General features: G+C 40.6%; 1 protein-coding gene and 2 long non-coding RNA genes across 4 annotated transcripts in view; 2 read left to right on the top strand and 1 right to left on the bottom strand.

Moving 5' to 3' along the window:
• ADGRD1 (adhesion G protein-coupled receptor D1) overlaps window positions 1–20,958 on the bottom strand; it is a 136,381-nt gene that overhangs the window by 12,041 nt on the left and 103,382 nt on the right. For both annotated transcript variants that reach the window (XM_048322714.1, XM_048322715.1), the window contains one exon: window positions 16,502–16,593. In XM_048322714.1, coding sequence (XP_048178671.1) covers window positions 16,502–16,593 — 92 coding nt within the window. The remainder of the gene's footprint in view (window positions 1–16,501; window positions 16,594–20,958) is intronic.
• The window catches only part of LOC125335241, a 208,245-nt gene that overhangs the window by 161,580 nt on the left and 25,707 nt on the right, over window positions 1–20,958 (top strand). The window lies entirely within an intron of this gene.
• LOC125335242 lies at window positions 6,543–12,774 on the top strand. Its single transcript, XR_007207392.1, has 2 exons — window positions 6,543–7,153; window positions 9,845–12,774. It is a non-coding gene; the product is annotated as an uncharacterized LOC125335242 (long non-coding RNA).

Genomic DNA, 20,958 nt, shown 5'->3' with positions numbered 1-20,958 from the left:
GAACTAATTCATTTGGAACAAAGCAAATCCAGCGCAAAAGATTTCTTTTCTCCTTTCTATTTTTTCATTTTGCCTTTTTTTTTTTTTTTAAAGTGTATACCTGTCATTACTTAGACAACTTCTGTAAAACACAAAAATACTTTGGGTCTGATTAAATTTTTGTATCTAGAGTATATGGAAAAGCCTTTGGGATATTATTAGCTGTACATAGCCTATCTGTCAATTCAGCCTACAGTTTAGGGCTGTTCACACTCTGCCCCAACACCAAAAATCCTATTAGCTGGGTCACAGAGACTGCTGGAGCTCCGCTCAGCAGGAACGACTTTGGCAAGGCTTACTCAGGTTCGTGAGGTTGCTCATGGCAGAAAGCCATGGATCAGTGCTGCACCACTCATGTCCTCTGCCCTCAGACCTGCAGGGTCACTCTGCACATGTGACAGCTCCTGTAAGTTCATGTGTTGTCCCACTTACCCGAGCACACAGGCTGAATCCCTCTGTCAGAGAGCCGGAGCCGAGGTCCTCTGAAAATCCTCAATAAATTTTTCAGATACGCCTCTGGCAAAAACAGCATTAACTTTCTTCATTAATTGCTAAGCTGTCCATTTAACATCCACTCACCCTTTCAATCTGCAGCTGAAAAAAAATTTTTTTCTTCCCTTTTCCTGTTCTTAGAGTTGAATTCTAATTCCTGAGGAGTAAAACCTGCTCACCAGAGATCTTTTCCAATCAAAATTTCTTCAACTGGCTTTTTTCAGTTACTTTTGTTTTGGCACTCACTTCAGTGCAGGATTTTGATGTCTTCTGTGAATCTTGCTGGGAGACAGGCTGTTAGCAGCATTTTAATCCAGCTGAAATCAATCAGCAGGGGAAGGGAAGTTTTCTGAGATGGATAATTATCATGGCTGTATTGAAGCCCCCATATGCAAGAGGTACAGGCTTCAGCACCTCTGAGATGTATTTTCATTACCAACAACATCTGAAATCATTGCACAGTTACTGAAGTTACCAGGGACATTTTTCCAAGAGCACAGTTGGGCCTTCCAGTTTTATTGTATTTGCAATTGGTGTGGAACAGCTCCATTCAGCTGTGATTGCTCCCTTTCCCTCTGTTAATCTCTGCCCTTTTCTGCTCTTGCCCTGAGCACGCTGTCAATATCTAACACCAACGCAGAACGACCACACTGACACCTTACAAGAAAGAAATTTCACTGCTTGCAGAAAGAAAACTTTATTACTTCTGTGAAGGGGCCCCCTAATTCACAAATCAATTTTATTGGTTCTATATGGAGCACTAATCCTTTTAAGACTTCTGACATCCACTTTTCTGTCATGATGCCTGCTGAAGTAAGAACTAAATTCAGACCCATAAGCCAAGATTATATAATCATTGGGGGAAATACTGTCTAAAAAAAAGCAAAAATTCTTCACTACAATTCACAGAAAAAGACAACTTGACAGATAGGTCTTTTAAGTGAAGTTTCTCTCTTGTTTCCTGAGCTCCCCTCCAGTCACTTCCAGAGATATCCTTTGTGTTTTATATAAAAATAAATAAATGCCCAAACCTGTGACTAACATTTCAGACTCTTGGCTGAAAAAAAAAAATTTAACTTCAGTCTCCCGTTTGTCACAAGTAATGTTTACTCACCCCTAAGCTGGAAGTTGGAGAGATGCTGGGAACCACATCCGCAATTCTGACTGTGAACTAAAACATTTTTCGTTACGAGTTCAATACACGCCCCGGTGTCCTCCACCTGGCCCTGCTCAGGCTGCCATCCCTGCTGACCCCTGAGGAACAGCAGCTCTGACAAGGCACCCAGGAGCTCTGTGTGCTGCTCACTTTGTTACCCAGAGCTCGTTCGTTACTGCAAGGAGCAAAACCAACACTGAGAGCTGTAGGCGGTGAGTTGCCACCAACGTCAAGCAGACAAATGGAAGAGCAGTGGTGACAGCTCATATATTTCATGGAACTAGGCAGCAAACGGCAAAAAAAACCACAGACCAGTCTTCAGGGCTCTTGAACAGCCACTGATTCCATTTGGGATCCAGAGGAATGAGCTCCCTTGCACTCCTCAAGAAAAAAATGGAGATTTGTTCTAGTATTGCACTGGGGGTGTTGGAGCTGCTCAGCAGAGCAGCCAAAGCACAGGCTCGGAGTCAAATCCCTCAGGCCCCTTCGAACGTAGCAACCAATTTACTCCCCACACTGCATGGAAGTGACATCAGAGCAGGTGTGTGGGTGTTTTACTAAATGAAATTAAGCTCTGGACTCTGCTAGACATCTTGATCTAAGGGGTAGAACTTTCATCCTAAAAGGACACACATAGATTTTACTTCTGCTCCTGACTCCAAGCAGCAGCTGATGAATTCCTGCAAATACTGATGCACCTCCTTCTCCTCCTACACTTTGTCTTGGCTGCAGAGACAATCAGGCTGATGGCACAAGGAATGTACTTTAATCAGCAGATACACAGTTGCTTACCTAATCTTGGGTGATTTCTAGGCAGAACTATAGCAAATTAAAGAAAAAAAAAAAAGACAAAACTAATAACTGCAGAGGCCATTTCCCATTTTCCCAAATGTTATTTGCACTTTCAAAATAATGGTGTGAAACTGCATGAGAACTATTTACAATCACTTCAGATCATTGCTTTCTTGTGTCATTTATAACCCAGGAAGAGGCTGCTAAATGAAAGCATTGCAGCTACAGGAAAAGAAAATCTAGGCTGCAACAGCAACTAAATTCAGACTGATTTTTATCACATGAGTGGGAAGGGAGGTGGAGTTGTTCCTTTTCTATCACCCTCAGTGTTTTACAGTCTGCCCTCTCACCACAGACCCTCACAAGAAGGCAGATGTTGCCAAAGTAGCGTCACCTCTCACCTGCCTTCCCAAAAATCTCAAACTGCCTTTAGAAAACACAGCATTTGCCCAGAATAAAAGAGGTCTGGGCTCAAATCACTCTCCTGCCTAAAGGATTGGTTTCCATTTTTTCAGAAAAATATTTTTGACTCCCTGCTTGATGCTCATTCTTGCCTGTTGAACCTGTTCCACTCAAATAATTAAGTATTCTCTGGCTCAGAGAGAGAAGGTGAGCTCCACAGATTAGTCACAAAGCACTCCCTGAGAGAGGAGAGTCTTACCTAATCCTTGCTTTATTAATATTTCTGAATTTATATTAAATATTCAGTAGAGCAGGGACTGAAACTCAACTCTCACTTCAAATCCCCATCAAGCCTAACAAAATTAAGGCCAAGACCAGAAATGGAGCAACCTTAGGAATTTTAATACTGAGAAGGCAATTCCAGGGGCTGCAGTGCTGGCTTTTGACTTAAGCACCTAACCAGGGGTTTAGGAATCCATGTCTTGCTAAGGCTTTCCACCGATCAAGTCCCTTGTCACCGCCATTGCTTCCAGATTCTAAAAATACAAAAGAAAAAAAAATACTTCCCAAAAAAATGTACTGAAGCAAAACATGTCCTTCTCCTTGTCTTTAGTGCAAGTTATTAAAAACAAATATGAAGAATTAAAACATAATGTCCTTGCAAGCTGAATTTTAGGAGTTTGTGATTTCCCCAGGGAAACTGAACTTGCAGTAGAAATTTTCCATTCTTTTCCTATAATTCCTTTCTCCAACATTTTTTGATACTAATTCTCTTATTGCACTGCTGCTGAGACAGCATTCTCTGTTTCTCAATCCCCAAGCCCAAGGTAAGAGCTAATTTTCCACTGAACTTCACCATTAAGTCATCAAAGAAAATGACAGCTTATTCTCACAGTAGAAGAATGTTCCATAACCAATCAAGGAGTGTTAATAGATGGGTTTGGATGAGGAGACCTGGACTCCATACCACAGCACAGCCACTCGTGCCCAGTCTTATTCCCAAGAGACCCCCAGAAGCTCCTCTGTTCTCAGTGAAGTCACCATTTTTGGAAGGAGACTGGGGCCTCCTGCTCGTGAATGGCCTTGTTGCATATTTGTGTTTGAATCTTTAAACACTGTGTGTCTCTGTGCTTCCTTTCACGCTCTGCTTCTCCTGAAGCATCACTTGAACCTCAGGAAGAGCCCCAGTGGAACAGAACATGTTTTCTCTTTTCCATAGCAACTGCTAAAGGAGCGTGCAGGACAAATATCCCCAGTCAGACAGGCAATTCAGAGCTGCTGAGAACAACCTTGGGTGAGCAGTGACACAATCCTGTAGGATGAATTCACAATCAGTGCTGCCAGGTAGACAAAATGGGCAGGGGTTTTGTTTCAGTCACAGGTTACACTTTTTGGAAGTCCAAAAAATGTGGCTGCTGAAAATGAATGAGACTCCAGAAATGGGCAACTGAACAAATTTCCCAGGAGTGGTTGTTGATGACCATGGCCAGAAGCCAAAATAATTAAATTCTTAGAAAATCATGTGGAAAATGAAAGCAGTTTAAAAGGAAAAGAATTGGCCCTGATCCTTACAATACCAAAGATTTATTCATTTCTTCAACACAAATGGTTCACTTGCCTATTACCCACATTGTTTGTTTCTTCCCTAAAAGATTCTGGAGTTACTTTATAGAAAAAATAGGGGGAGGAAAAAAGGCAAGAAAATATTACCCACTTCCATTACAGGTTTTCTTTAATAGTCTCACAAAAGCAAATTGACCAGAAAGTCTGGAGGGATTCATTTGGGTTTTTAAAAGAAAATAAATTGCAATTTTCTAATGGGCTTTTGTAAACTTATCATGATACTACTAAGGGTCAGTTTGTCTCCAAAGGTAGGACAAAAGAGCAACACTTTGTTCTTGCAACCAGACAACAAAAACTATGGAGGAGGATTTGGTCTCATAGGTATCAGTTGAGCAAGCCCTGGGTTGAACAGGTATTAGTTCTCTCTAGGTCAAAGATATCAAATAATTGACAAATATGATTGTAAAGTCAGTTATAGGAGCAACAGGATAATCCAGCCTGGGCTGCTCTGGACACTGAATGTGTGAATCAATCTGATCCTTCAGATTCCTCTCTTCTTCTAACACAGAACTGGTGCCTAACTCTGCCCGGGCTCAGCCCAGGAGAAGGCACTGATTGTGACAGCTTATTCCCAAAAACCTCATTACCTGTTTCTTTCAAGGACAAAGAAATGGAAATGTCTCAAAGGGCCAGATCCTGCCTGTGGGTGGAGCAGGCGAGATGCGATCGTTTTTCTTCCAACATTTACCCCAAATTATAACTTCCACTTCTCCATTGTTTCATCCTTTTCCCAGGCTCCCAATGCAGATTTCTCCCATCTCATGACAGCATTCTGTACAGACTGTCCCTAGGCAAATTGTCAGTGTGAGGCATGAATCTACATCAGCCTAACTCTTACTAGTTTTAATTGGTTAGATCTCTGCAAGTCATCTTGAAACAATATTCTGAAAATTAGTCTTCTTGCGCTGTTTACAGCCATCTCAATCTGTTTTGTAGCTATTATATCATGCGGTGAAAGTCTCTGTTTTCCCGGCAGTAAACTGAGATGACAGACCCGGTGCTAATAAAGAGGGACTGTCAAATTACAGAAGTTATGGAAAGGACCTCACAGCATTCCCTTTTCCTTACATAACAGAAGCTGTGAAGGAAGCATTCACATGACTGGAATACTGATATGAAAGAGCACAGCTTGCTCAGGAAGGACGCGCAGGGAAAAAGAGAGGGTGTATCAAAAATACAGACCTGCTCCAAGAGAGGGAAACTACAAGCAGACAGACCTTTCAAAAACCTCTGTGCCAAAAGAAAGCCAAAGGAAACAGAAGAGTGTGGCAGTGCACATCTGTTTTGCCTTGCCAGACCAGGAGGAAAAGGTGGATGGGGCCTTTTTTCCTTAAAACTTCAAGAGTTGTCCAAAGCACAGGATTAGATGCTAGTGTAGAGGTAGCTTCATTTAATTAATTATAATTATAATGAAACACAATTTATAGACCTGTTTTTAAGACTTACAAAGCTGCAGTCAGTGATGAAAACCCATTATGATTAATTTTGTTTTCCTTACTCTGGGATGTCAAACCTGGCACACCATATGCTAAAAATATGAAGTAGCGCCTACTCTGTGCTCCATGTGTCATGTTGGGGTTTGAGTTTTCAAGAAAAGTGTGCTTCTCTGGAAAGAGTAGAGGCAAGCAGCAAAAATTATTGGTAATCTAGAAAACATGGCCTGTCAAAAATGGCCCAAGTTCCTAATTCCTCCTTTCTTAAACTGTCCTTGTAGAAAAATCAAGCTTTTCAAGAGGAAAAAAAAGCTTCTGAGCTAGTTACTCCCTGAAGAGACTCAAATCTCCATCACCAGAGGCTTTTACCAGTGAAAGTGATTGTGTTCTACACACATTTCAAAACTGTCAGAGGCAATTACACAGCCATTTACCACTCCTTAGCTGACAAGTGGCAACAAACTCCACAGCTTGGTAGTTCTGTAGCCCTGGAACACCCAGAAAAAGCAGCCTTCTCTAGGAATCTGTAGGCTTGGCAAATATTTCTGGCTTTTAGCTTGAAGTCAGTGGGACTCATATTTTAATTTAGGATGACAAGGAAAAAATCATGTCAAATCATGCAGAAAATTTTTGTGGAATAACATTCACCCCCCGAGGAGCTGAATTCTGAAACTGATCTCTTGACCCAAACAGTCTCAGTGACCCTTAATTATGCGACGATATCAACAGAACAATCATTCTCCCATTTCCATGGCAACAGTAGCAACCAACAGCAAAGCGATCAAGGTCAGGCATATAAACTGAGGAGGAGAAGTCATTTTCTGTGTAATGGTTCATATGAGCTTGAACTGCAGCAGAGGCAAATAAATAGCTTTATCCTTGCTTGATCTCCTGTCTCAAATGTACACAAGGGGGAAAAAAAACAGGACTGCAAAGATTGCTGGAGCCCAGCTGCAATCCCTCTGCTCCTGGGCTCTGCCGGCAGCTGCTGCTTCAGAGGGAAATGCAAACTGCACAGAGGCGGTGCTGCAACGTGAGGAGCTTGATTTCTTATTGAACTGGCAGTAAAGAAGCCAGGCAGCACAAGGCTTTAGTGTTTATCAAAGCCAGTGTCATGGCTGATGCTGTATTACCTCCAAGTGCTGTGCCTCTGCCTCCTTTGGCTTTTTGGGACAGTCTCAAGCCCTTTTCTTTAGCAAGATGCTGCTGCACTCAGGTACAGTTGGTTTCCATATACATTATGAAAATGAGAAATAGACTCAGTGGTCATAATTTATTTATTTAAAAATCTGAGCTGAGGGTTAGCTAATTCTCTTGTTCTGTACAGACAATAAGTCATGAAACACTTCTTTATGCAGCTCCATACATATTTATATCATACATATTTCTATCTGTCTTATTGCTGCTTACAAGGAATCTGAATCATTATTGTATTTACTCACATGAGGACACCCAAAGCTTCTTTGTTCTGCTACTGTATTCAGATATTCCCTAGTTTTTAAATATTTATTATTATTATTATTATTAGACAACTAACTTGGGAGGACATCTGGAGCAGATACATGAGACTTACCAGGGATAAGAAACAGAGTAAAGGACATGGTTCTTCCTGGGGTGGTTAGAGCATCTCACTTTTAAAACCTCACTATTCTAATACTGCTCCAAAAGAAAAGTGCTTTTTATTCAGTTTCTTTCATGAAAATATGTTTCTGCCTCACATCCTTTTCAGTTGAAAAGAATTGGGAATAATGTTCAATTTCTATTTCCAGAACACCTGTAACATAAATATTGTTAATGGCACTTACCTGAAGAGAGCACCTAAAAGTTAAAAAGTATTTTTGATACTAGGATAGTATCTTTTCTTTATTGCAATTACCTGTATTTTCCATTTATTTAATTTTATTTTTAGAGTGCTTTATTGGGAAAATATGTAAATCACACTTAGCTAAGAGCTGTGTCAGACTGGGCAGTGATTTACAAGTTGCCCAGAGCTCTGCACAAGGCACATGCTTAAATAACATTTATATTCTGCAATGCTGTAAAACTATAATATTTGTTCTTACTATTCTGCATAAAGCTGACACAGAGTTCCAGGATTGTAAATTGGAACCAAGGGTGTAAATGAAGCAGCTCAAACTCTTGGGGTTATGGCTGTTCACAGGGAATTGTCCCATTTTGTGATGAACAAGCAGCATTTAATTGTTACTGTGGTTCCAGGCACCAGGCTCTGACTCACAGCCCCATCCTCCTCCCACCAGCACTTCCATGGCTTAAAATCAGATATTAAAAGATTGAAAGATAAATCCAGCTAGGACATTTTAAAAACAAATTAATGTGAACTTCAAAGCTATCGATTTTCAAAACCTGAAACTTTCTGTTGTTATAATTCTAGAAGTAAAGGAGACAAGCTATCCTTTAGAAAACTTTGGCAGCAGGGAGGGGGACGGTGGAGTGACACCACCCACGCATTGCTGTCAGATGTCTCAATATCATACTGTTAACAACACCCTTGACCTGACTCCTCTCTACCTGGCACCTTGGGACTCTTCAGGAGTGATCCAACCTTAGGCATGGGGCCAGCAGAGTTTTGTTCTCATTAAATGCTCTATAAATCGTGGTTTGTATTAAGGAGACCCCATCTGAACCCCTAGTCTCCTATGGAGGACAGATTACACCTGCAGTGACTGCCCTTGGAATCTATCAGGGACTGAGAGGCTGGAATCAAGAAATTGATCCAACCATAGGTCAATAAGTACAACACAAGCTTCTAGACATTCCCATCCAGACAAGATGATAAACAGCTGGAGGGTGGCTTGGTATGGCCCCTTCTCTCATACCCTGCACCTCCATCACTGATTCTGTTGTGTTCACAGCAAGGTTTTTAACAACAACAAGGGATTTAACAACCAAGTTTTAACAAACCTTATTCTATCCTGACATTCAGATGTGAAAATAAACATGCCTAAGCATCTTTAATAAAAATGGTTTTATCTGTACACTCAGAAAAACCAGCGCCTCTTAACAATGAAGTTTTCCCTGTATATTTTGTACCTATGTGTTTTGTCTTGCTGCCCTTCCTAACACAGAAAGAAATAGGCACAAGTATCAGAGCTGCTTGTTCCTTTGGAGCCAAAATCAACAGGCCCTGGAGCAGCAAATCCTGCTTAAGGAGTAATGACAGACAGAAAACTATTCCCACAAAGGACAGTTTTGGCTCAGAAGGAGACAACCAGTAAAAAACTAAGCTGTGGAAGGGCTCACAGTGTCATCTCATCCAGCTCAGCCATGAGACAGGCTTGGTTGTTGCTCCTGGCAGCAGAATTAGCCCTGACAGGCAGTGGTACAACCACTTGTGAAAGCTGCTCAAAGGCAGCAGCTCAGCAGCTCTCCAGGTAATCAGCTCCATTACTTTGCAACTCCCCTCCCACTACAGGAACCTTAAAGATACTTGATTTTTTTCCATCAGTTTAAGCCTGTTTCTATTTGTCCCTGTTTCTCTCCTTTTGCAGAGTAGCCTCCTGTCTGTACCTATGCTTTAACTTTTTAATACCCCCCCCAAAATGAGCCTGAAATGCACCTGAACAATCACAATGTGGCCTGGAGCCTTTCTGCAGTGTTGTGACTCTCAGCATCTGCAGTAAAGAAAGCACTCCCATTACTGTCATTACGGTCTCCAAAAGATTAGCACTTCCTCATTAATACCCTCATTGGCAACGTTCAAACCCATGTTATTTTTAGTCTAAAACCCTGAGTCTAATAAGGAGATACCCAAACTGCATTTGTATTTGTCATATTCAATGAGCCAAAAACTTAATTAGGTTGAAGACATTATCATTGGCAGTAGCACTTCAGCTCACTAGCTGTCACTGCTTAATACTTCCATTTTAATTATTTCCTTTATTGCCAGTCAACTCTCCTCCTTCCAGCAGTTTCTGTGAGGTGCATCACTCATGCTGTTTGAAGCCATGTTCAACGAACACAATTCCTTACACATAGTGAGAAACTGTGAAGAAAAGGAATTGCTGGAAGTAGATTTGGCCTGTCACACTGCTCTGTCTAAAGGATGGCTCTCCTTCAGCAAATGGAACAAGCTATTTTCTTTTTCATTAGAGCTCACAAAAGCAGGTGCTTCCTGTCTCTGAGGGCTGCACTGCAAACACCTGCCACCCAGAAAGGCATAGAAAGGATTTTCTACTGCTGCGTATTTTGAATCCCTGCAGACTTTCAGAAGAGTTTACATATTGTAACTTGCTCCTCAGCTTCCTTGTGGAAGGAGATAAAAAGAAGAGACAAATTCTCTAATGGTATCACAAAGAGGTGGAATTTAGTTACAGAGGAGATTATGGTATCGCTTTGGCAGGAGAGCTCTTGTGAGAGCTTCAAGCAGTGTCATGATTGACAAGTACATTCTGTGAAAATGAACAGCTGGGAATAATCCTTAGAATGAGGAGTCTTTGGACACAAAACAGGAATGGAAACACAAGAAAAAAATGCAATAAATACACAGGATCTCACAGAATAATGGCTGATGCTAAAGCACCAAAGGTATCAGCACTGACTCCCAAGATTTGTATCCCAGGCGGAAGGTGACTGGGCTGAAAGGCTGGGGGAGTGTTTATAAACAAAGCAAAATACCGAGGCAGAGTCGTGGCACGGAATGGATCAGTGATTAAATGGATGAGCAATTTGCCACGGCACTCTCGGTGCTGCAGAGGTGTAATGGACGGCTTTGCAAAGTGCTTTGGAATGGCCAATTACTCGATGAAACTCTACAGATGTCTGCAGCACCAGAGCTGCTGGAGGACAGCCCTCTCAGATTTGCACCTGTCAAAGGGAAATGCTTTCTGTATAGCTTTGTTGTTTTCCAAATAGCCAGAGTAAGGAATAGATTCGCATTAAACCTGCAGACTCTGTGTTCAGTTTCATGTGAAGGGGTTTGTGATACATTAAAAAATGCAGATGGAACTAACACAGCAGCTTACATGACTTACTGTGCTGGGATTGTCTTGAAGCCCTGTTTTGCTCCCATTCACTGCAGCTACTGCCATTTGTTCCAATTTTCAGTCATTAATTTAACTAAACATTAAACATACTTTTCCAATGGAGAACTGTTTTACTATTTCACTGAGTGAAGATTGAGGGACGAAGAAAATAATAAACCTCAACCTAAATGAAAGAAAGAACAGGGTAAAAGGCTAAGAAATATTTTTAATTTTGCTGTAATTGCTTTCTCCATGGATGATTATGATAGCTATCACTTTCGGTTCACTGAGTGCTGAAGTGTACAGTTTATAAAAAAGACAGAGATTTTTCCAAATCATTGGACCATTTCAGAGTAGGCAGTGAGAATGTATTCAATAAGAGTTGGACTTGGCAGTTTACTCAAGAAAAGTTAATGAAACTGTCTCTTCTGGACAATGGAATGCAGAAGTGAACTGGCTGGGAAATCACAGGGGGAAGGCTAAACGTGGTGTCTTTGCTTCTAAACCAAAACCACTGTTCCTGCAACAGAGATGAGCTGGGCATTTCTTCCTCTGCTACCATTAACATCAGTCAGTGCAAAACAGATCTTTGAGAATTCTTTCTGTTACACTTTAACCCTTGCACTCGAGGGAACTCAGGCAGTCAAATTATTACCTGTGGTAAATGTAATCAGGCAAGAGTTCTCCCTGTGGGGAACGAAATGTGCACACTTCTAACACTGTCACACTGGGATCTTCTCTCACTGTAACAGAGAAGGAACTTCCCATGCAAAAAGCAATGAGACTTTAAAAGGGTAGGGCAGTAAGCAAAAAGCTGCGTATTTAGGCCCTTATAAGCCAATGAATGCGCTGAGTAAAGTCTGTAGATGCAGCAGAAATAAGTAAGAAAAAGAGTGCAAATGGTTCATAACTCAGAAATGTAATTATGTGCCTTTTCAAGCACATGAGCAATTCCATTAAACTAATCTGCTTTAATTGCATTAAGCTTAGAGAGGCTATTCATATGCTTAAAATCAAACATATGATTAGTTATGTCCCTAAAATAAGAATGGATAATTCAAACAAATGCTGTATGTATGCATTTAAATGTTTCAAGGTATTAGATTCAGCATTCTATAAACTAAAACATTTAAATTCGCTTTTTGGCAGAAAGTCTGTTCCCTGGATGCAAAACATCCTCATTAAGCCACAACTGAATTATTGCTCAAAATTATTTTGCTGGGAGTCAATAGCTAATCCTCTAATAAGAGATTCAAGTAGAAGCAATCACAGCTAAAGGAAAAGTTCATATTCTATATGTGTGTTCAATGTGCTTCAAAAACAATACAAAAAGCATGTTCTTAGGTAAATTCAAGTAATAAATAGGAGATGATAATAATTCTTTGCTCAGCTCTTTTCAGTAAACTGCTCTTGCAGAATTAAAGTTTCAGACACTAAAAAAGGAGCTATTTTCACACACATAGAAAAATTACACTAAATACTTGCTATTCAGACTGTCACAGGAGTCTATTATGCATTAATTAGTGTCTCTGATCATAACCTGTTTAATTATATTCATTTTGTCTTAAGTTACTGGGTATTTTGCAGTTTATATATCATAAAAGCTTACTCTTTTATGTTGCTTCTTAAATTCATTTTAGGGGCACTATTTTTATTTACTTTAAACAAACAAATGACCACATCAGTGGCTGTGAAAGTAGAACAAGATGTTCAGCAGGATGCTCTCTGACGTCTCCTGTGTGACAAGCAACATCTGAACCTGAAGAGGTTGATAAGCCAATAACTGCACTTTGTTCTGGGGGAAATATGAATGGGGAAGATGAATAATAAATTAATTTTATGCCCAAAAAATGAACTTTGTTCACAACTTTCTTTTCTGTTTTGGCTTTTAAGCCTGAAGTTTGTCAGATGCTGCCTTCAGAGCAGAGCTTGGAAGGTGAGCTGGCTCACCCTGATGCACAGTCTGCAGTCACGTTTGAGTCAGCATTTGAGAGGACCTGTTGCCATATGGAAAATCAGGAACAATTACTCTAAATAATTACATCAGTTTATTGTTGTTTGTTGCCAAGGGAAACAAGCCTTGTTGGTAATATCCGCTTGCATTGCCAAGTAACTTAATTTTTCAGAAGCTAAACATGCCCCAGCACTAGCACTTCTCCAGCAATAAATACCCTTTCTAATTGATACCATCATGACTCCAAATGCATCTTTATTCTCATGATTTCCTGAGGTGATCTCTGCTCAGTTATGGGCTGAGTCACCACGCCTGGCTTGAGACATGCAGAGATGGTATCTGAGCACAACCAGTCGGTCTGGGCTTCCCTCTGCCACTGGGGAGAAATCAGAGCTTTTAGAGCAAGTGAGATGAACATTTAACATCAACTGCAGCAGGAGCCATTTCTCCATGGATCAGGAGTCCCAGTGGATGTGGTGTCAGCTTTACTGAGCTCTGGAGTTTAGGGGAGACAGAGCCAGCTCAGGTTCTCTCCCATCCAGGCTGCCAGCAGCAACAGAATTTAGTCCCTGTCAGTGTGATTAAACTTCTCCTTTGGCAGTAGAGCCTGAGGAGCAGCCTGTTCTGTGAAACCTGCAGGCTGGGATTGTCAGACTACAGCAGCTGCTTGGATTTGAACTCGGCAGCATCCACAAGTGTGAGGCCACTCAGTCAGGTGCTTACAGACAGATTTGAGCGCTGGCCTGAGCCACCAAGGAAAGAGGTGGCACTGGCACCTCCTCGTGCTCCTGGCACAGCCACTTTGGTTGTTCCCGAGCCAGTTTTGCCAGGCCCTTCAGTTCGTTATGACCTGTACATGTCTAATCCTGCTGGCTAACTGCTGCCATCATTCAAACTGGTGCAGACAACAGCTTACTGTCTCTCATTGTGCTGTCCACTCACATTTCAGTCCAGCTTGAAAAGACAGCACTGAAATCCCTCTTTTTTTCTCCCTCAAATTTATTGGACTGAGCAGCCTTCCCCTCCACAGCTCGTTTCCCTGCAGTTCTCATTTTCTGCCTTTGGCTTTCTGAAACCAAAGCACAGCCCTAAAGGAGCCACTTCTCCTTACGTCCCACCTGACTGCTGCAAACAGCTGTGACGTGGTGACAAAGCTTTCCTGCCTCACCAAAATCACACCATGCCAGTTTAATCCAGCTCTGTGTTTGTGAGAAGGGCCTGATAAATTCCTCCTAACACAGCTCAGTTTTGCCCATAGCAAGTATCAATGAACAGCAGTATCGTGGATGCCTGGCAGCCCCTTTATTTAAGGCTCACGTTCCGCAAAGCATTTTGCAGCCTTTGGTGATTCCTCCCTAAGCCAGTTGAACCTGTTGATTCAAAAACTACCTTGCAGTCCTTCCTCACAGAAACTATAGAGCTTTTCTGCTTTTCTGATTTCTCTGTGTTGTGTCACTGATTCGTTTTGCTGTGCTTATCCACCCTCTCGGGTTAATAGCCTGTAATCAACACCCAGGAGCCTTTTGTGCTTGGAGCCATGGGGATTTTACACCATGAAAAACACTTCCCGTGCACCTGTCAGATCAGAACCCTGCTTTGCTTTGTTCTCTTATTTTTTGGAAAATGTACAGAGGGATTTCACACTAGACATATAAACCCAGTGCTACAAAGGCCTTATAATTATCTTTTTTTCCAATACACCAGTTACTTTCTCCATGACATCCCCTGTACATAAAACTCTAATTCATCATGCCTCATGCCATGTTAAATCAGGGTATAAATACTTCCCAGGATCTGATTTGAACATGTATTTACACTCTTCTCATCTCAAACTTCCTTTGAGGACCCGTCCCTGTAATGATACCTAGAGAAAAAGAACTATTCTCTATGCTCTGTTTACCTTCTATGGTATTTTGTTGACTTAATTTAGTTCTGTGAGCAAAGTTGTTCTATGAGAGCATACTTCCACTTAATAACTTACTGATTTCAGTTTTCAGATGTATCAGCCCTCTGATAATCATTTTTCTCCACTTTTCTCCCTGTAACCTTTGTTAGGTCAAATCCTGAAACTGTAATGTGAAAATTACTTGGCACAAAGAGCGTCTCTTAGGCAGGGTACCTGAAGAAGTCTCATTTTCAGTACAGAGTTACAGCATTCCAAATCTGCAGCTGATAATATTTGGACTAAGAACATACACTCCTCATTAAAGGGATTACATCTTATTCCTAGACCAATCATTCATAAGTTGATTTACTTATGTGTACACACATAGTTTTTTAAAAAAATAATATGTATTAGTGTGCAGGGTACAGTGTGTATTGAATCAATTCCTTGCAATACAGTAAAATATCTACGTACATGGAGCAATCTCTGTAGCTCCTCTTGTACTTAAGGAGTTGTTTCTTTGTCTTCATACTTCTAATAGTGCATAAAAATTGGCATTGACAATAATACAGTTATTTGCTTCCTAAGTTTCTATATTTCCTTTGTATTTCTGAAGGTCGCAGGAACTCAGCCAAACCTGAAACAGTCATTTTAATTCCCAGTCTTCTCATTCCACTACAGTGTAATTATCTTATAGATTTTTGTGTAGACTTACTTACTGTTTTTCTTTTCCTGTTGGATAAGTATACAATAACTAAACTAACTTCAATTAGGTAACTGTCACCGATATTTAAAACTTCTTGACATTTTCAAAATTACATAAGTAATCCAAGCATAAAAATTATTCTTTATGGTACCATTTCAGAACAGTGGCACCAAACCCTTATCATACAACAGCCTGTGCCTCAGAAACATTAAACACAAGCCATCATCACATTTTTCTTCTATCTAAGTTCCATATTCCTTTGTTTATATACAGTGTCTTTTTATATTTGGACTAAAGCATCTTTAGGAGATACAAAATGGAATATTCAGCATCTTAATTTAGCCTCAGTATATTAAATTATCTTCTTAGCTACCCACACGTAATCTTGCATAGTTCAGAAATCAGAATTCGTCCTTGTGTATTCAGAGGTAGCTTTGTGTCTGCCTTACATTTCCCCTCCAGACTTGCTAGTGCTATTTTAAAGATGATTCACTCTCAGAGGCCACCACCCCAGGAGGCTCAAGGCACTATGATATAAAGGCCCGCTTGAATTTAGGCACACATTTAAATCCAGCATAGGTCTGTGTGCTTTGCAGTATCAAGAGAGTCTTAAAGATAAGCATATGCCTAAATATTATGCTGAACTGGGGCTAGAAACAAGATCTATCCTCAGAAGGACCAGAATAGTTGCAATTACCCAGTACAGATTAATGATGCTCTGTGAAATTCAGCTTCTGACTGTAGCAGGAATAGGAAAGTCTCCATTAATAAAAGGGGAAATTACGAATCAGCAAGTGCTGGAGACTGGAGTAAGCAGGGAAACACTTTAGCTCCTGCTGAACCACAGGTTTCATCCTGTGCAGCATTCAGCTTTAATAAAATATAGGTTAACTGGCTGCATTCAAGTGGATGATACCCTTAACAGTATTTGCTTTTTACTGAGGAGGAATGATGTCAGCGTTCTGGGAGAAGTCCATGGTGTAACATTGCTCATGTGAGATTGCTGTTACAAAATAATTTCAATGAGAAAAACTTACTTGAAGGCATTAGCATCTCCGTGGACCTTGTAGTTGTCTGCACTGATTCTGGAGATGACTCTTGTGACAGCAATGAGAATGCCAATATTGATCTGGAGAAAAAAAAGGAACAAGACTTGGTCAGGAAAGTGAGTTCTGGCTGTGTCTGAGGGGCAGACTGCCCCAGGAGGTATTGTACAAACACAACAGAAACTTTCTGTCTTGTACTTATTTGGCAAAAGGGGTTTTCAAGGTTGGACTGGTGTAGTTTGCCCCTTGTCAATGATTTCCATCCCCCCACAGTGGGAAGCTGCTGCTTTTCTCTTTCCTTCAGGAGCTCCCTTGCCTGTTTAGGAAAGGTCTGGAGCGGTGCATTGTTTCAAAGACAAACTGCTCAGCATCCCAACTATAGCAACAAATACCCCAATTGTCTGCTGCCAGCTGACAAATTAGAGAACTTCAAGAACTTCATCAGCGAGGGCGTGTGTCTGCATTCTCTTTGGGTTTGTGCTTCATGTGCACAGACTTCAGAGAGCCCCTTTCCTGACACTCCTCAGGGTGCACAAGTCCTGTTTCTTACCAAAGCCTGCTTGAAATTTAGGTACAAGATTATTTTAAAGGAGGAATGAGAAAAATTTGTTAAATCTGAACTCTGCTCTTCAAAGGCTCCACTCTTTTTGATGTCAGGTCCAGCAGAAACATCAATAAAATGAAAAGAATTCCCAACAGGAAAGTAGGAAATCTTGAAACGACTAACACTGAAAATATTCGACAAAAGAAAGTTTGTGCTGGAGTCACAGGTGAAGGAAGAAGGAAATCTTTATCACTTAAAGGAACTGTGGCAAAGACTGTCTTGCTGTGCAAAGACCTTGGGTTTAAAGAAAAAAAAGGTAGAGAATGTGAAGGTGAAAGACATATTTCCCCCTTCCTGTCCAAAGTTGCACATCTGCTACAAAGTGGCAAGAACAAGGGTAGAACAAAACTATCCTGAACGACAGAACAAAAACAAAGAGGAGACTTCAAAAAAATTTGCTGTTCCTCAGCTAAAACTCAATAATCATCCTTTACTTTGACATAAATATTCTAATTCTGAGAATGAGAAGGTGAATTAAAAATGTTTAAATTTGATGACAGTTATTTCCTTGGGTTTTTTTTAAACTTCTGACCCCCTTTTTAATTTTAGATTTCTAAGGGCAGATCATCACCTGCTGTAGAATCAGAGCATATCTGTGCTAGTTCATTTCTGCCACGGCTCTTGAGTTTATCCAAAGGACAGCTGACAGCTCCTCAATAACAAGTGTACTTGTTGTTCAATCATCTTTACAGAGAAGAATAAGAGGTGAAATTCAATGGTCTTGGGATCATTTTCCCTATTCCTACCAAATCATATTTTGTAAATAACTTCTATAAATCCTTTGAGGTGGTAATGAGCATTTTTGAGAAAACCATTTATATGCTATACTCAGAGCCTTGCAAACTCTCACTCGAACTGGACCTGAGCCTTCAGATCTGGTCATGGAAACATCACAAGACAAATTAGACAGTTTTCTAATGCACAAGCTGTTCAATATTTATAGCTGAATTTTAATTCCTTTATATATAAAAAAAAAAATTAAAATTAATTTCCTGGGTATCGTGGATGGTGTAAAGTGGAAACTTGAAAAGGCCTTGAGCTCCTCCTCTGGTGCAGTCAGTGTGACTTTATCCTTTCCGGGGTGCATGTTTAAAAGATGAGAAGGAAACATTGTGGTCTCACCACTGATAAAACACAAGGTGCTTGTAAAATTAGCAATGAAGCCCTTTAAATTTCCTTAACAACTTAAAAATTTTTGCTTAGGTATTTCGAGAAATTAGAGCAATCTCATCCAGCCTAAATAAACAATTAGCTACAAACGTCTCCCTTTGTTAATGATTCAGTAAGTAAAACATGGAGCTATTTCTACTGTCCTTAGGGAAACCAAAATACAGCCACTGAATTGTTCTTCCAGTGAATTTTTTTTTTTTTTTTGGCATATGATATAAATACTTTGTCAGTGATTTGAACAGGAGAATGTTTAGTTGATGAAACACTCATTATGCTTCAGCCTATATCAGAACGTTCAAATTATGAGAATAAATATTTAGATAAAGGCACTGTAGATCGTTCCTATCTCCTACTTTCCTGAAAGGCCAGATTACCTCACATTTGCAGTTATTTTGCCCTAAAGGTATCCAGAAACTTAGAATGGTTTTTCTTGCAGGTAGACTCTAAGCCAAAAAATTACAGCTCATAACATTAGTGCTTGTTCACTAATTCCCAGGGCTTCTTTCAAGGCATCTTGTCCAACCCCAGACACTCTCAACTCTGCAAAGTCAGCAGGAGCTGCCAGTTCCCATTCCTGAAGGTTTGATCCAAAGCCCACGAAAGCCCATGGAAATGTCCCAGTGACTTCAGGGAGCTCTGACTCTTTCAAAACATTTTCTCATCTAAATTTTTTCAGATCAGATACAGCAAGACAATTTTTTCCCTCACTTAGGTTGCTTTGCAGGGATTTCACCTAAATTTTCTCCAAGTCACATAAGACTTTTGATTCTTCTTAAATACAGGGCAGAAATCCCATGTGTAAAACTCTCTGATGTAGTGTGTCCCATCCTAGCCAGGAAAAGTCTTGGCAGCACAGAGAAACTAAAAAAAGAAAAAGGATAAAACATATTGCCTTAATTAAATCCATTGACCAGCTTTCCTCTAAAACCACAAACTATTTTAGGCTCCATTTCAGTTTTGGGCACTGGTACAGGGAGTTGTAAGTGTCCCAATGTGAGGTTTAACTTGCTCCCTGATGCTGTGAGTGAATGTGATGTTTCCCAAGACACCAGTGGTTGCACACCAAGGCTGCAGGTCCTGACGCTGCAGCCCATTGCTGGGGCACACAAGAAATTGTCACTGGCCCAAATGCATTTCCAAACACAGCTAATCAGATGAATTAGATGGGTTTAAAATTTGGGAGAGTGCTTCTGGAAAGCCTGATTCTACTTTTAGCTATCCCAGAGTGACTGCAGATGGAACAGACTACACTGAGTTATTTTGTACATGAATTCATATAAATGCATGAAGTATCACAGCAGTCAGAGCTGAATATCAGAGCAGAGCTTTGAGGCTTGGAAGGAAATAAGGGAGAAAACAAAGATAAGCTGCTACAGAAGCCTGACTTCTATGCTTTCCTAATTTTAGTCCTTAATATTGAACCTGTGCCCTTGTTTGAAAAAATCTTCCATGATTTCCTGTCGGTTAAGTAAGAACCTTAATTTTAAAATAACGAAGGACTTTAATCTTTAGAAGACTAAAAGTGCCATAGCTGAGTGATAATAAGAAAAAATGAGAAGCTTAGGAGGTATGGTCTAATCCAGCTCAGCACTTAAGTAGGTACTTGGTTTCAATGGCTCTGAAGAATCCTACAGTCTCAGGGCCTTTAAGCACTGTGTGTTCAGCTTTCTTTTTCATCACCTTTTCCTGTGAGGGATAATGCCTAAGAAGGGACACAAATTGTCACTTTTCTATCAGTGGACCTGCCTGAGGAGTAAGAGACTGTTCAACAAAAGGAAATCATCCTAATTCTGCACTGGCACATAAAGATATGAATAAATACTTAGGAACTTAGTAAACTGTGTATGACCAGCAGGTATAGGGGAGATAATATTATTTTATATATTGAGTATTCATAGGCAAGTGCCAGTTGAAGTCAGTGCTGGCAGTGTCAGCCTGGGACCAGGCTCCCATCTGAAGGCACTGCTTCCAAAGCTGATGTCCCCACAGCACAGAGCCCATAGCAACCTGCTCATGAAAATCATTCAGCCCCATAAAAATGCTGTTTATCCGAAACACTTGTAAAAAACTACCTGGAAAATAACTATTTACAGGGAAAACAATAGAGAGGACTTGCCACTGCAGCCCAGTATCTCCCTCCACAGTGGCTCATTCCCTCTCTGCAGCACATCCTCTGCTCCACGCACACAGAATTTCCTTAATTCTGCCATATCTATGGAAACACACCAAGGCAGCAGATGGCTGAAAACAAACAAAGCCTTCTGCCAGGAGTTTTAATGTTTGGTGTCAAGAATTCAGGTGCTTTGTCAAGTAGAGCTTTTTTCCACTGAAGACACCTCCCAGGGCAACTTGGGCTGAGCTTAGTTTGGTTTGCAAGTTAACTGCAAGAATTTTTTTGTGAAGCTGCCTTAAGAGGATGATATAGGGGCTTGTGTGTCATGGTTTGGGGTGTGGGGGAGAGTGATCTTAAAACCTTAAGATGTAGGTAGAAGCCAAAAGACCTACATATAGAAGGAACTATTTCCTTCATCATATCCCTTGACTCAAACCCCAAGGAACGAGCATATTTGGTATGGGAATCTATATAGGGCTGGGAGGTTCTGTGAGTTACTGCCTAGAAAAGTATGTGTGAGTGTTTTTCCCCAGTCACACTCCCTCCACATCATTCTGTTTT

The sequence above is a fragment of the Corvus hawaiiensis genome, chromosome 18 (assembly GCF_020740725.1).
Source record: "Corvus hawaiiensis isolate bCorHaw1 chromosome 18, bCorHaw1.pri.cur, whole genome shotgun sequence".
In the NCBI taxonomy this organism is placed as follows: Eukaryota; Metazoa; Chordata; class Aves; order Passeriformes; family Corvidae; genus Corvus; species Corvus hawaiiensis.
The sequence above is the reverse complement of the archived record's forward strand: the minus strand, read 5'-3'. Positions and strand labels throughout refer to the sequence as shown.